Genomic DNA, 13,015 nt, shown 5'->3' on the forward strand with positions numbered 1-13,015 from the left:
CCGAATGGTAATGCGTTCTCGGGTACAGAGAGTAATTGGAAGATGACTGGGATCGCACGAGAAGATAGCCGACGTGGCGAGTTTCGATTAAAAGATTCAGATTAGACGAGGCCGGGCTTCGGGACTTTGAGAAAGTAGTTGAACCAGCTTGAAACATTTATTCGCGCATGACAACCCGGGCTGTGCGCTGTAGGCCACCTATTTCAAAGAACGAGGTTGTCGTTGGAAGAGGTCGTTTGCGTTCCATTTCGTCAAATTATCGAATGAATCGTCCGATTCGGAAATCTCGCAAATCATTTGGAAATATACGATTCGCGATAACCAGGAGACGCCGGGGATAACCTGAATACGACGCGTCGATTTTTATTCGAGATGCGTGATCCGGGAGATGTCCGATCTTGCCTACTCATGGTCAGTCGCGACGAACCTTTCAGGATCCCCAAATTTTGCCCGCGAGACGCCAACGATTCGAAACGGTTCGTCGACTCGGTCGTCCAGTTTTTGCTGCGACACGGTCGCGGAACCATAGTCTAGGAAAAAAAGGAGGGAACGGGGCGAAGAAACGGAGCAGGGTGGGCACCCCGCGAGGCATCGACCTACCCGATCCGGACGGTAACAACAAGAACCGATCGTACCATCCCCGCGTTACTTATTCTCGCGATCGCCAGGGTTCGCCAGCCGTTGGTCCAGTCCAGCATCCCCCGATCGACGCTGCCTCGTCCTGTCGGCGGATGCTGGAACTACTTTAGGGGTTGCAGACGGTGCACCCTCTGCGCAGGCCATCCGCGAACGATAGACGCGTGCGTGCTCCGACCGTGTCCCTTTCCGTACGTGCTAATTTCATTAGACGGAAATGCATCGGCACGAGTGACGAAGAAAAATAGCGAGGCGGATGACCGATGTCCGAAAAAGAACGAGCCGGATCGCGTTCGAGGTACCGATAAAAGATCGGATGGCTAATTATCGAAATATCGAGTCCGATCGTCGAGCAACCGGGACGTGCGACGCGGCTGGGATTTTGGCGTCGCCGACGCTCGTAAACAGTGATTCGTTTCTGTTCTGTTAGAAGGATCGGTGCAAAGAGGCGGTCGTTTCAGCTATCGAAAGATCAGGCCAACCGGATGTCGACGACCCGGTTCTCGGCCAGCTATCGAGCCAGAGAGGAGTGATGTCATTGGGGGGATGACCTGTTGTTACGCGGTGGTGTCGACGCGGACGAAATATTGCTGATCCTCGGGGTGCGTTCGGGGTGCGATCCTGCGCCGTGCATGACCGACGGCGGAAAGAAATTTGTCGGTAAGTGTTGCGGTTGCTATCGATTGCGTTGAGCTCGCCGATGATTCCGCTACTCGCGTTACTCACGCTTCGACGACGATCGCCGAGCAGGCGGCGTTTTCATGCGAACGGGGCAGGCTGTCTGCGTGGAAACGAGCTGGCTCGTACGACTCGGGGCGAACGCGTGAAATCCTGAAGACATGAGGTCGTACGACGGCGAGAGCAGCTCCACGGAGGACGACGACAGGAGGGAGGGTCTTCCGGAGGCGCATTTGCAGCAAGGATCGTGGCAGCGGTCCGCCTCGCATCCCACATGGGCCTGGGAGCACCGTACCACCACCGTGGGTACCAATGCTTTTATTACCTCGTCGACTAACTTGACACCCGACTACCTTGACCAAAGTTCCGCAGACACCGCGTCGATTCTCGATCTCGACGCGGCTATTAGCGAAGGGGGGAGGGGGGGGGGCAGCTCGGTCTTTAAAAAGCAAAGTTCCGCGAGCCACGATCGTTGAATCGTGCAAGTTGAATCCGAGTCCGAACGAACGATCGTAGGTAGTACGGTGCGTTAACGAGGTGTTTAACTTGCGGTATCTATTTTATCGATGGTGCGTATTTTATACGAACGTTCCAGCATCCGCTACCGCCGCAGTCGACGGCGTCACTAGAGTCCATGTACTCGGTGCCGGGAGCCTCTCATCCGAGCGTTTCCGCCCCTCCAGCCGGCTACACGTCCGAACACCCTCAAAGCGCACCTGGAAGGAGGACTCCCCTGGGTGCCGTCGGCCTCGGTGGCTTCTATTTTCAGCAGCAACCGCAACCGCATGCATCCTCGAGCACTTTGTCCGATGAAAACCGGCCCGATCATGAAAGGTACTCTCGTCGAGCGATCGTCGTCGAGCGATCGTCGTCGAGACCCCCCCCCCGTTCCAACAATTTCCCGGCTGCACCTTCTAATCGTTTCCAATTACTATCGCAGACCCGGCGCGTCCAGATTGAACTGTGCGCCGAAATCGAAGACCACCAGGCAGGGCAAGAGCATGCGTTTGAATATCAATGCGAGAGAGCGCAAGAGGATGCACGATTTGAATGACGCGCTGGACGAGCTGCGATCTGTCATCCCCTACGCCCACAGTCCGTCCGTGAGGAAGCTATCCAAGATCGCTACCCTCCTCCTGGCCAAGAACTACATCCTCATGCAAGGTAACGCGCAGCACCGGCGCGAACAATCCCTCGATAGATCCAACGGTTCTAGCCGAATTACCTACCAGCGTATCCTAGAAAATCTATACTATTGCAAACGCCAACCTCTCTCCGTAGGCAACGCTCTCGAGGAGCTAAGGAGAGTGATAGCGGTCCTGCAGTCGCCGCACGCTCACACGACCGCCCTGCCGCCCACGCCCGTCTCCTACGACCTCCTGCACGGTTTCCCCGGCAAGCTGTTCCAAGGTGTGCAGGACATGCAAGGACTCGCGACGTCCGATCCGCAAAGCGTCACAGCCGGGGGTCCTCCGACCGACGGGGCTGTAACCAGCGGAGAATCAAACTAGGGATCCGGGCCATCCCGTTCTTCGTTTAGCCCCAAGATCGAACGTAACGGATGCTCGATTCTACCACTTGCTTCCATTCCGCCTATTCCGCCGCAGAGAGAAAAGATTCCAACCGTCGCTGAACGGAATTTGTTTCGTTCGAAGCCAACTCTGCAGTCACGAGCGACAAGAGTATCCAAAGATTTCATATTATAACGTTCTAATAGAGTAACGACCAGACGGTAGAATGTTTTACTTGGATCAGTCCGCTTTCCAGGATTCGCGGATCGAGTTAAGGGTTAAGCGGTTAGACTAGATCGTTAGCCAGTAAGTTTACAAAGGAATCGAGCCGAAAGTATTAGAGGAGAATTATTTCGACGTCGGCGTCTTCGAGCGCCGTTTGTTCAGAGTTCGATAAACATGAAGTCAATACTAGCTGATAAGGATACAAATTTCGATGAAAGTATTAGCGTTTAACGGCCAGGAAAGTAACACGCAGCAATAAGCAACAACGTATTTCTATCCCTGGCAAAAACGGAACGTGCGATTCCTGTCGAAATAAGCGCGGAGCGAGTACAGTTTCCGACGATCGTTTCTCTTTTTATCGAACAAGCACGAACTGCCAGGGAGAGAAATTATGTGAAAGGATCAGGAACGTACGAGTTCCGAGTCCCGTCCGAGCAACGCGATAGTAAATATAGCATGTGATATACGTCGAGATATTCTATATGCATATATACATACAAACACGATATATTCTAATCGTACAGATCTTAAATATTCATATACATAATATAAATATAATTTATAATTCGAATCGAGCTATCGATTGTATAACTTATTTATATACACGATACGTTTACTACGACCTGAAGGAAATTCAATCGTTTCTTTCAATTGCGAGGATTTATCGGATAATAAGAGAGCAAAAGAGAGAGAGAGAGAGAGAGAGAGAGAGAGAGAGAGAGAGAGAGAGAGAGAGAGAACGAGAGAGTGAGACAGTATTGATATAATTTATTCGTCTTCGCATCTGGGTTGGTGGTCCTTCGATGTGAAAAATTGTGTAACGAAACAGTTGAACGACAAGCAATAATCACTACTATTATTTGTATGGAATTTCTAATGAAAGTCGTGAGACGAATACCAATAAATAAGTGCGGACTATATTACTAACGAAGAGAACAGACAAACGCGTTTGTTGTAGAGTGTAGATATCACTGTTTAGTGCTCGAATAAAATCTATTTAAGAAGGTTACCGATCGCGCGGATGCTTTCGAAGAAAATTACAAACAATAGGATCTCGTACTCGGATCGATTGCTCGAGCGAAAATGAAAAGACCAACGAAGAAAGAAAAATTGAATTCTTCCAAAGCATTCGTTTCGTGCAAGCATCATTTCTTCAATGTAGGTTATAGTCGCTCGGTATCGCGCAAAATTTCTGCCTCCACCCCGAAGGTTACCTCACCGTTTATTTAAAAACAAGTTCGTCGTTGTATTCGCGATTCTCCGTTTAATCGGCAATTGTGAGATACCGCAAACTTAACGAGGCGGTGAATGTAAATTTTGATCAGTTTTTGCAACACCGAATAAAACGGACTTTGTATTGCCGCCATGATTGGCAAAGGGCGAACGGAACAGGACGGTTGCTTCGTTTAAACGAAACTAGGAAAATCCCGTCTAAATACACCGATGATCAGTCATCTTTTAATATTGTACATGCGCATCGATCTACGAGGAGCTAATTAACAAATTAAGAAAAAACGATAACGTTATCTGAACATTTTATTCACGAATCACAACCCATGCGTTCGACGCGACACGACACAACTCGAGAGACGAGGCGCGACCAACGAGCAACGTGACACGACCATCCGTTGGCGCCATCTTGGCGACCGCGCGACCAACCTTCGTTTCGACTGTGCTCGGAATTTTGTTGCCGACGAAGCTCAATCGCATCGGTCATTGGAAATTTTACGGCCTGCAATTGCGAAGAGCGAATGCCCCGGTTAGGAAGAATGTCCCTGTTTGGTAAGATAATTACAATTAGCCGACGGTACCTCGGTGAAAATTGAGTTTGGTTGTTCCCCGGCCGACGTGTGGCGCCATCATGGCCGCCACTCCGAGGAGCATTCGCTCTGCACTCGATCGTCTTCCGTCCTTCTGGGAGGACCTCGAACACCGTGTGTGCTCGCGTCGACGGAGTTTATTGTGTGCGTGCCTCGTCGGTGGCTCGAAGCATCGAAATTATCGAAACTGGCCTGTTAGTCGAACGCCATGGTGTGATCGTTCGATGACTCGGTGCTTCTCGCTTCTTGCTCGTTGCCCGTACCTCACGGAAACCGTTTCGTGAAAAGAGTTGGTCAGTGCCTGGACAAAGACTTACCCGGACCGGCTGGTAATCCGAGGCGAGGCAACTTGGAAATGTGACGATCGACTTGAAACCGGTAAGTGGCTACGATCTTGTCTTATCGTTCTTTGGGACAGCCAAATCCGCCGGTCGTCGACCAAACGTCTGTTTCTACCGACCATTCGAGTGACGTAGTCGTGTCACGAAGCTCTAGGCGCAGCACGAATTGCAGAATAATAGTTGGTGACGGTGACAGACAACAATCCCACTCGACCGACCGTTTCTTCGTCATGCGGAGAAACAAAGAGAGGGAGAGAGAGAGAGAGAGAGAGACAGACAGAGATGGAACTGCGGCAGCGTTCACCCACGACTGTTTTTCACGATTACGTTGATAGGTTATGATGTCAGAATCGTCCCCAACCGAGGCTCTTTGTCCTCGTCGCAGTGCATCGTTTCGCCTCGACTTCCTCGTGATCGGGTTTTCGACGTGCTCGTAGCCGGTGGCTCCTATTTTTGCAAACGTAGCTGCAAAGCGTGGCAATAGGTTATAATACGAGGGTTCGTTGCAGATTGCGAATACACATCGCTCGTAGCGTAATATTTTCCATCGCGGATCGCGAGTGGGAGAACTAACCTCACCTCTCCTTTTGGCCGAAAGACACGGCGGGGTCACTGTTGCTAGTCCTTTCTACATGCCTGCCACGGGAAAGATACCTGTACTCTCGGGTCGAGTCCCGTGCTTCGTTGCTATCGCATTGGGTCTTTTCTCATCTTTTTCGAGGTAGTTTCTGCATTCTTCAGAAATCGGTTCGTCGAACCGTTTGATACTCGACTCGCGGAAGACGAGAGGGCATACTCGCTCACGCCGACCGCTCGTTCTCGCGTTCGTGCTCGTGCTCGTGCTCCATCGTGCTCGTGCTCCATCGTACTCGTCGCCGAAAATATCGATGCGGGAATTGCGTGTGTCACGAGCGACCAGTGCAAATATCGGCGACCATTGGCCAGCCTGCGCAATCATTTTTACGTCGATTTAAAACCGAAGCACCTTGAAACGCCGTCTGATTCATTATACCCGTGATGCACGCCGAGCTGAAGGATTTACGGAGGCCAGTACATGTAGGACACCGCGTGCTAACTGCATAGGAAACGGTATCGTGCCTGCTCGGCAAGGTAAATAACAACAAACTCTTTGAACGTTCGCAATGTGCGTGCACGCGAAGCTGGCTCCGTTGTCGGACCACCTCCCGGCTTCCGGTGCACCAGGTTCGCGCGCGCCATTTTTCATATTTCGGATCAGATACTCGCTTTCCTCTACGACAAATAATTACCTCGGCTTTTTGCAGCGAAATTGGTACGACGTAGGAGTAAATTTAATTTTTCTAGCCAATCGTTTCAAGATCGGGACTCGTCCGGTTTCCGCGTCGAGCTCTTCGATTATTTTCGCAATCGCGATCAACGCGTTCGACGATATTTCAAATTGAGTAACAAAACGACCGTTTAGAGTGAACGGTGGCACACACTTTCCTCAGATTATTACCGGTTACAGCAAACTAGCGAGTTTCGTCTGCCTTGTTAAAGATGGCTGATGATGGTGCTCGACGCACGTTCAGCTGTTTCTACAGCTATTTAGAAACCTGTTTCCTGGAAAAGAATGTAGACTCGATAACAGAGTCTGCGAAAGAATTTTCATAATTATCCAAGGTTCGGTCTGTCGTTTTCAACACAGAAGTTCCGTAAACTTATCGCGGGTCTAAAGGAGACGAACGATACTCGCGTGACGCGCATCGGGCGAGATAAAAACTATTTTCTCGTTATACGGCCCGATGAATATTGAAATAATTGCAAGCCACGTGTGCCCGCGATAAGTGATATTTACTTATTGTCGCGGGGATTCTCATAAACGGGACATACTTTCGTGGAATAAAATTTGCGTTCGACGAGATGAGAATCGTAGCAGCGAATAATTTCTAGCAAAATCGATTGGCTCGCTTGTTCCGAGGAATCGAGTGAAACTAACATGGCGGATCCTATAAAAGCAGAGCGTTTCATTTCTAATATCGCCGTTCGACCCTCCTCTTTGATTTGTAGCGACGAAAGAAATACTGCCCCGTGCATCCTGTCTGAGTATGCCTGCCCTTATTATTGTCGTTGTCGTCGTCATCGTCTACGTTACATGGTTCGCAGCATTGTTGGCTTATCAACCACGCAACCAAAATTAATGTCTGCCCGATGACGAGTCACGCCGTTATCGATATCGCGGCGACACACGGCACTGTTTGCGCACGTGACTCTCGTCAGCCTCCGCATTCGTACTCTGTTTGCGCGTATACGACCTTCGGCGGGGAAGAAAACAATTTATACAGATCGGATTCTGCATCCTACTACTTTATTTCAAAATACATACCAGGCCGCGAACATAGTATTTGTAAAACACCGACCAAGATTAGGTAGCGAACCGCGTCTACCGATCGGAGGACCGTAACGCGGCGGTGACACCGAGACGGTGGCCCGTTGGGTTGCGAATCGAAGCAAGGTAGCCGGAAGAACGCGCGTTTTTGCGAGGTTTCGAGTGGACGTGGATCTCGCATCCCGTTGCGAAAAGGGATAATCGGAAGTCAGGAAGAGAGAGAGAGAGAGAGAGGGTGCGCGATTCGAAGCATCGGACGGAAGATATTTTGTTATCGCGTGCCCAGATATTGTGCGACTCGCGCTATATCCACGTTGCGCGTCGTACGCGAACATTCTTTCGTCGCATAACGGCAAACACGGTCGCTCCGTGGAAAACTTTCTAATACCGACGTTTTCAGTTTAACCGCGGAACGTTGGAAACCGTCTAACCGACTAACGCCGAGCGAAAAACATCTGTTTGGTAAGAAAGCGCGATGGGGCGGGCGGTCGGCGACAAGGGTGATGGTGTCGTTTTTAAAACTCAAGAGAAGCGCTTTTAAAGCCCGTCACCAGCCACGGTCACCTTTTGTGCAGTTTAATCGGTAGCGTCGAATATGCCACCTTCCTCGAGGCGAATGTTTGGTCCAGCAGTTATTTGGATAGGGATCGATCGCGCGTCGGCAGTCCCATATATTTGCACCGACGGGGAAGATGATATTGGATCGTAAACGTAGAGTAAACCGGAATTCGTTGGTTCAGCGACGCCCGTTTCCGACCGTTTCTCTCGATAGTTTTAGATTTACTATTTTTCATTAACGAACAACGGGAGGACCGGGGCCGAGCCGAATGCGTCCGGTGAAAAATGGTGAAACGAGAGAGGGAGAGAGCTGTTATAGGAGCACCGGAGGATGGGATAGGAAACAGAGACGGAGAGACAGGTACGGGACTAGAAAATGGAGAAGAGGAAGGATAGAGCGGGAGAGAGGAAAACAAAGCGGACGCAGCCGCCAAGGCAACAATGGCGCATCGACCCGCCAAAACTCGCGGCGCGGAGCGACGTTGCGCAGAAATTGGAGCTTCTCGAGAAGCATCCTAACCGTCTGCTCGCTGTTCGACTGTTCGACTGTTATTTCACCGATGCAAACCTTCGTCGTTCTTGCTGAAGAAGATGGATCGACTTGGCAAGATTCTAGCCTGTAGACTCCAGACTCCAGAAACAACTGAAAAGGAGAAAAATGGCGACCACTCGCTTGGTGCGCAAAGGCGTGCGGCGCGTTACCGTCTTCGGAAACGACGGACTCTCGTCTCGACCAACGCGCGGTATATCCTCCGAAGATTCAAATCATTTCCAGAGTTGTCGTCGAAATCCGTCGATTTCGATTACCGGAATCTCTGCAATTAGAAAAGAACATGACCCACTTGAAAGTCGCGACTAATGCGATCGAGCAACAGAGAAGACTATCATCTCGTGCGCGTTGTGCCGAGTAAAAATAACCTGGTTGTCGTTGAAGCGAAAAATCCTGCAACGTTGCGCCAAATCGGAAGGCGAAAAGAGCGTCGCATCTGGCTACAGGGCCCAATGAATCGATCGATTCACGGCGCATCCTTCGCGTGGGATCGACTTTTGCCGAGGGTCCGCTCTGCCCGTGGACAGTCTTCGCAGGACATCGCTGTATTTTCCTTCCTGGTCTTCGGAATCGGCGAACAGGGAGTCCTAAAGTTGAAGGATGCCATGGAGAGCGACCGGGGCCAACGGATAACGTTCCAGTGCCGATTTCGCGATGAGTTTCAAACGGACGCGGTGTGTTCCGACGCGACGCGACGCGACGCGACGCGGCGCATCGAGCGCAAAGGATCTACCGGATCTACCCTCGCCAATTGTCTCCTGGAGGATTATTCGTTTCGGTTCGTTCCCGTGTACAAGGCAAGACTGAGAAACATGGTCCAGGATGGATGAAGATCAGGTGCCGCGGTTGCCCGGGCAACCGGCATTGATCCCTCCCCTCTTGTTCTACCGTTCCTCGCGTCTCTCCTCCTCCACACATTATTGGTCCGTCTCGCTCTCTGTCAGCCTACACACAGCTGCGAATGCGAACGCGAACACGACACGGACTAGCAAGATACACCGATATCGTAACAATCCCTTCGCTTGCATATCCACTGTTTCCCAAGTTTTGCTTCGTTTTCGGAACTCGACTCGTCACCGATTCTAAAGAAAAGATTCCGGAGGATGCGATACCGCGAGAAGGCAGAAAAGGACCCGCAAAGTCTACAAATAATCCGCAAATAGTTGGTCGCATTTAGTGCAACACGATTACCGGGAGACATACCATAAAATCGGAGCCAAGGAAAAAAGGAGAGAAAGAGAGAGAGAGAGAGAGAGAGAGAGAGAGTGGCGAAAGTAAAATGCAGCCTCTTAACAGAACGTTGCCAGGCAACCGATATCGTCCCCGTTGTTGCGGCGTAAATGCTTGAGTTCTTTTCGTACTTTTCCATTTCACGGGTCCACGTGTACGAAATTATCTATGTCCCGTCGTTTCGTTTGGTCAATGCTCGTTCTAAACAGTCCGCTGCAACTGGGTATACCCATCGCAGTTTCCGAGGACGGGCCGGTAAATAGAGTAGAAAATGCAACCGCAGAGAAGGAAAGCGAATCGTTCGATCTCGGTGCACGATGCATCTCGAGAGGTCATTGGGAAATAAAGCACCGTTTTACGAGGTCAACCTTGAACCGAGCAGCGCGGAGCGAAGCGCGCGCCGATTAAAGGCAGTCTCGCGGTAAAATCGAACCCATCGTCTCGCAAATCCGCGCCTCCACTCCGGCGGACCTGCTCGGAATCGCGGATCGACCGTGGAGGGCTCGCGTGGCCCATGACCTTAACCTATCATAATCTGCCCGAACCGCGAAGAGTTTAACACCTGACCGCGAGGTCGGCACTGGTCGCCGACCGTTTACATTATAATATGGTACAAAGGTACCATGTCGCGCCGCGAGCCACTACTCGTTAGCCAGGGAATTAAAGGAGAGATTATAATTCACTACTAGCCGAGTCCACGCCGATGACCCCTCGAAGGGCTCGCTGCAAAAGGCAGCAACACCCTGTACATAGTCTCAGTCGTGGATCCTTAAAGCATTGGCTCCGTTATCTCGATATAGAATGTTGGTCGCGCGGGGAACTATTTCTCGCAGGATCCGATAATTCCGCGGCGCAGGTCGTCGAAACGGACGCATACGTTCATAAATTCATCGCCGGTATCCATCGTTCGTTTCGTCGACGTCGTTTGCGGGACACGGTACCAGTCTGTATGAAAATTTGTTATCGCGATTCCCTTGTTGAATTCGAATGTTGCGAGACGCGACGCGACGCGGAGGACGCTTACCAGGGTGAGAGTGGAGGAAAGGGGACGCGGGCGCGACACGATCGTCGCCGACTTCCGCGCGTCGTACTTTTCGGTCCTTGTTCTCGCTTGCGAGCGACGCGATCGCGCTTCGCCCGTGCTCGTACATTTCTACGCTCGCTCCGATCCACCGACGAACCTCGTTCCGCCGATACTTTCCGTACGCGAATTTCTCAATGTGTACTTGGATGGACGCGATAAGATAACGAATCTGGACCGAGTGGCGAACGGTTGAACGGGTTGCAAAGTGTTCGCGATCCGCGAACGCTCGATTTGCTTCGCGGTCTACACGTCTTCCGAAAAACTAGTAGTGGGAATTCTTCGCGGAAAGCTCTCGAGCATCGGAAGAAGAGCAGGACTCTCGGAGCGACGGAATCGATATATTTCCGAAGCGGCGCAACGCGTCGGAAGTTGCCAGAAATCGTTGCAGGATGCGTCGAGAATCGGTGGACACCGAGCTAGCTACGGTCACTACCTACTATACAGTCTACATCTAGATAAAAACGGTCTTTGGTTTGGTCCCCGTCGCGCGTCGCCTCTAAAATTGACGCGGTTTCGACATTGTGTTCCATCCAACAATGGCAGTTGTGAAACTCTCGCAACGGTCGGCCAGTCGGCTAGCCAGTCGCGGCCAGCCCCGGCCGGCCGGCCAGCCAGCCAGTCAGCTAGCCAGTCGCGGCCTGAGCAATCTCAAGTTGATTTTGCAACCGGCTGTGGCTCGTGCGTTCGTTCTACATACTTGCATTCTTTACCCGACCGGTGCGGCCCAGCCCCGGAGACTTTCCCGTAGAATCGAACGCGTCCCAATCGCCGATCAAGTAACTCTCGTCTCCTCTCCGAAAGTAGACGACTGCGCGTTGACCTCCGTCGCTTAGCCAGACAAATTCGACGATTCGAACCGGAAACGTTTCTTCATCGAGACTGCCGTGCCGTGCCGTGCCGTGCCGATGCGATCGTCGATCGAATGCCGTCCATAGCTCCTGCTCGCGCCCGAGTCGCGTTCGATCGACACGTGGAAACAAGGTTTCGCAGGTCCTTGCCGGCTTTTGCGAGGATCGCTGGATAAGGTGGTCCCGTAGAGGTCGCGGGACGGGCTGCGCGCGAAAGTGGAGGGACTCGAGTTCGCGGGAGACGCACGAAGGACAAGTTACTGCAAGTTCCTTTGGAGGTAGCCTCGGCCGGCCGAAAGTGGGTCAGGCCCGTTCTCTCTTTCATCCGCGAGCCTCCGCTGTATAAAGTTATCCTCCTTTTTTTTCCTCCCACTCTTTCCACTTCTGGTTCCTCGCCTTCTTTCGTTTCCTTCGTCCATTCGGCCCGTCCCGGCCCGGCCCGGCCCGATGACAACGCTCCGCCACACGCGACCGAACCGGTCAAGTTTAATTGGGGTTTTCTTTCGGACGCGGATCGTCGATCGACTAGTCCGAGGCGGCAAACTTGCCGGTGAGATCCACTTGTAGCGTTTTATTGCTCAGAAATTTCTTTCTCAACTCAATCTGCAGTAAATCCGTCGTCGCCGTTGCACCCTGCCAAACTTTTTCGGGGGGAAACCGAAATGCTTTGCCATCGTCTATCGTATACCGAATCAACCGGCTTCGATGATCCTTGGGAACCGGGATTACCGTAACTTTGGAACAACCTACGCTCACCCGGAGTCTTTAAAGAGACTTTGCAAGGTCGACTTCGCTATAAAATTTGTAGACGGTGTAGACGCTTTACTCTACACGTTTTATTTGTAATAGTGCCTGTTAAAACGTAACATTTGGTTCGGCTCCGATCCGATCCGATCCGATCCGATCCGAGCGGAGCATGCTCCCCGGAAACCTGTGGCTGGTCCGAGCGCTATCTCTCGTTCTCGGCTCCGAGAATACACGGCGGCCGGTTTAACCGGGGCAGGGAACAATGCACCGGTTAACCGCGACGGTTCCTCCCGTTTGTTCCGGCGGCCGATATCGCGGGCTCCTTGCCCGAAAACGAGCGCCTTTCTCGCAAAATCTCGTCGTCTCGGCGGTACGTGACGTAGTTTCGCGCAACCCTCGCATCGGATCCTCGATCCTCTGTACACGCGTGTATCAACTTC

General features: G+C 51.7%; 2 protein-coding genes across 4 annotated transcripts in view; both read left to right on the plus strand.

Moving 5' to 3' along the window:
• Positions 1-1,096: 1,096 nt before the first annotated feature.
• Positions 1,097-2,981, plus strand: Oli (basic helix-loop-helix family member olig). The gene is made up of 5 exons (XM_078190906.1): positions 1,097-1,296; positions 1,387-1,616; positions 1,910-2,148; positions 2,255-2,478; positions 2,596-2,981. The coding sequence occupies exons 2-5, from the start codon at positions 1,476-1,478 to the stop codon at positions 2,823-2,825; spliced, it is 834 nt and encodes a 277-aa protein (XP_078047032.1). The 5' UTR covers positions 1,097-1,296; positions 1,387-1,475; the 3' UTR covers positions 2,826-2,981.
• A 2,126-nt stretch (positions 2,982-5,107) lies between these two features.
• Axud1 (AXIN1 up-regulated 1) overlaps positions 5,108-13,015 on the plus strand; it is a 28,470-nt gene continuing 20,562 nt past the window's right edge. For 2 of the 3 annotated variants that reach the window (XM_078190894.1, XM_078190899.1), the window contains exon 1: positions 5,108-5,248. The gene's annotated coding sequence lies outside the window, so the exon portion shown is untranslated. Of the gene's footprint in view, positions 5,249-6,126; positions 6,322-13,015 lie in introns of those variants that run through there. The other variant, XM_078190898.1, reaches the window with a different exon arrangement.

This window comes from Augochlora pura, chromosome 9 (genome assembly GCF_028453695.1).
Source record: "Augochlora pura isolate Apur16 chromosome 9, APUR_v2.2.1, whole genome shotgun sequence".
Lineage (NCBI taxonomy): Eukaryota > Metazoa > Arthropoda > Insecta > Hymenoptera > Halictidae > Augochlora > Augochlora pura.

Coding starts and splice junctions, on each gene's coding strand:
- Oli (XM_078190906.1), top strand. CDS start 1,476: ATGAGGTCGTACGACGGCGAGAGCAGCTCCACGGAGGACGACGACAGG. Junction 1,617..1,909: donor GGGAGCACCGTACCACCACC/GTGGGTACCAAT, acceptor CGAACGTTCCAG/CATCCGCTACCGCCGCAGTC. Junction 2,149..2,254: donor AACCGGCCCGATCATGAAAG/GTACTCTCGTCG, acceptor TTACTATCGCAG/ACCCGGCGCGTCCAGATTGA.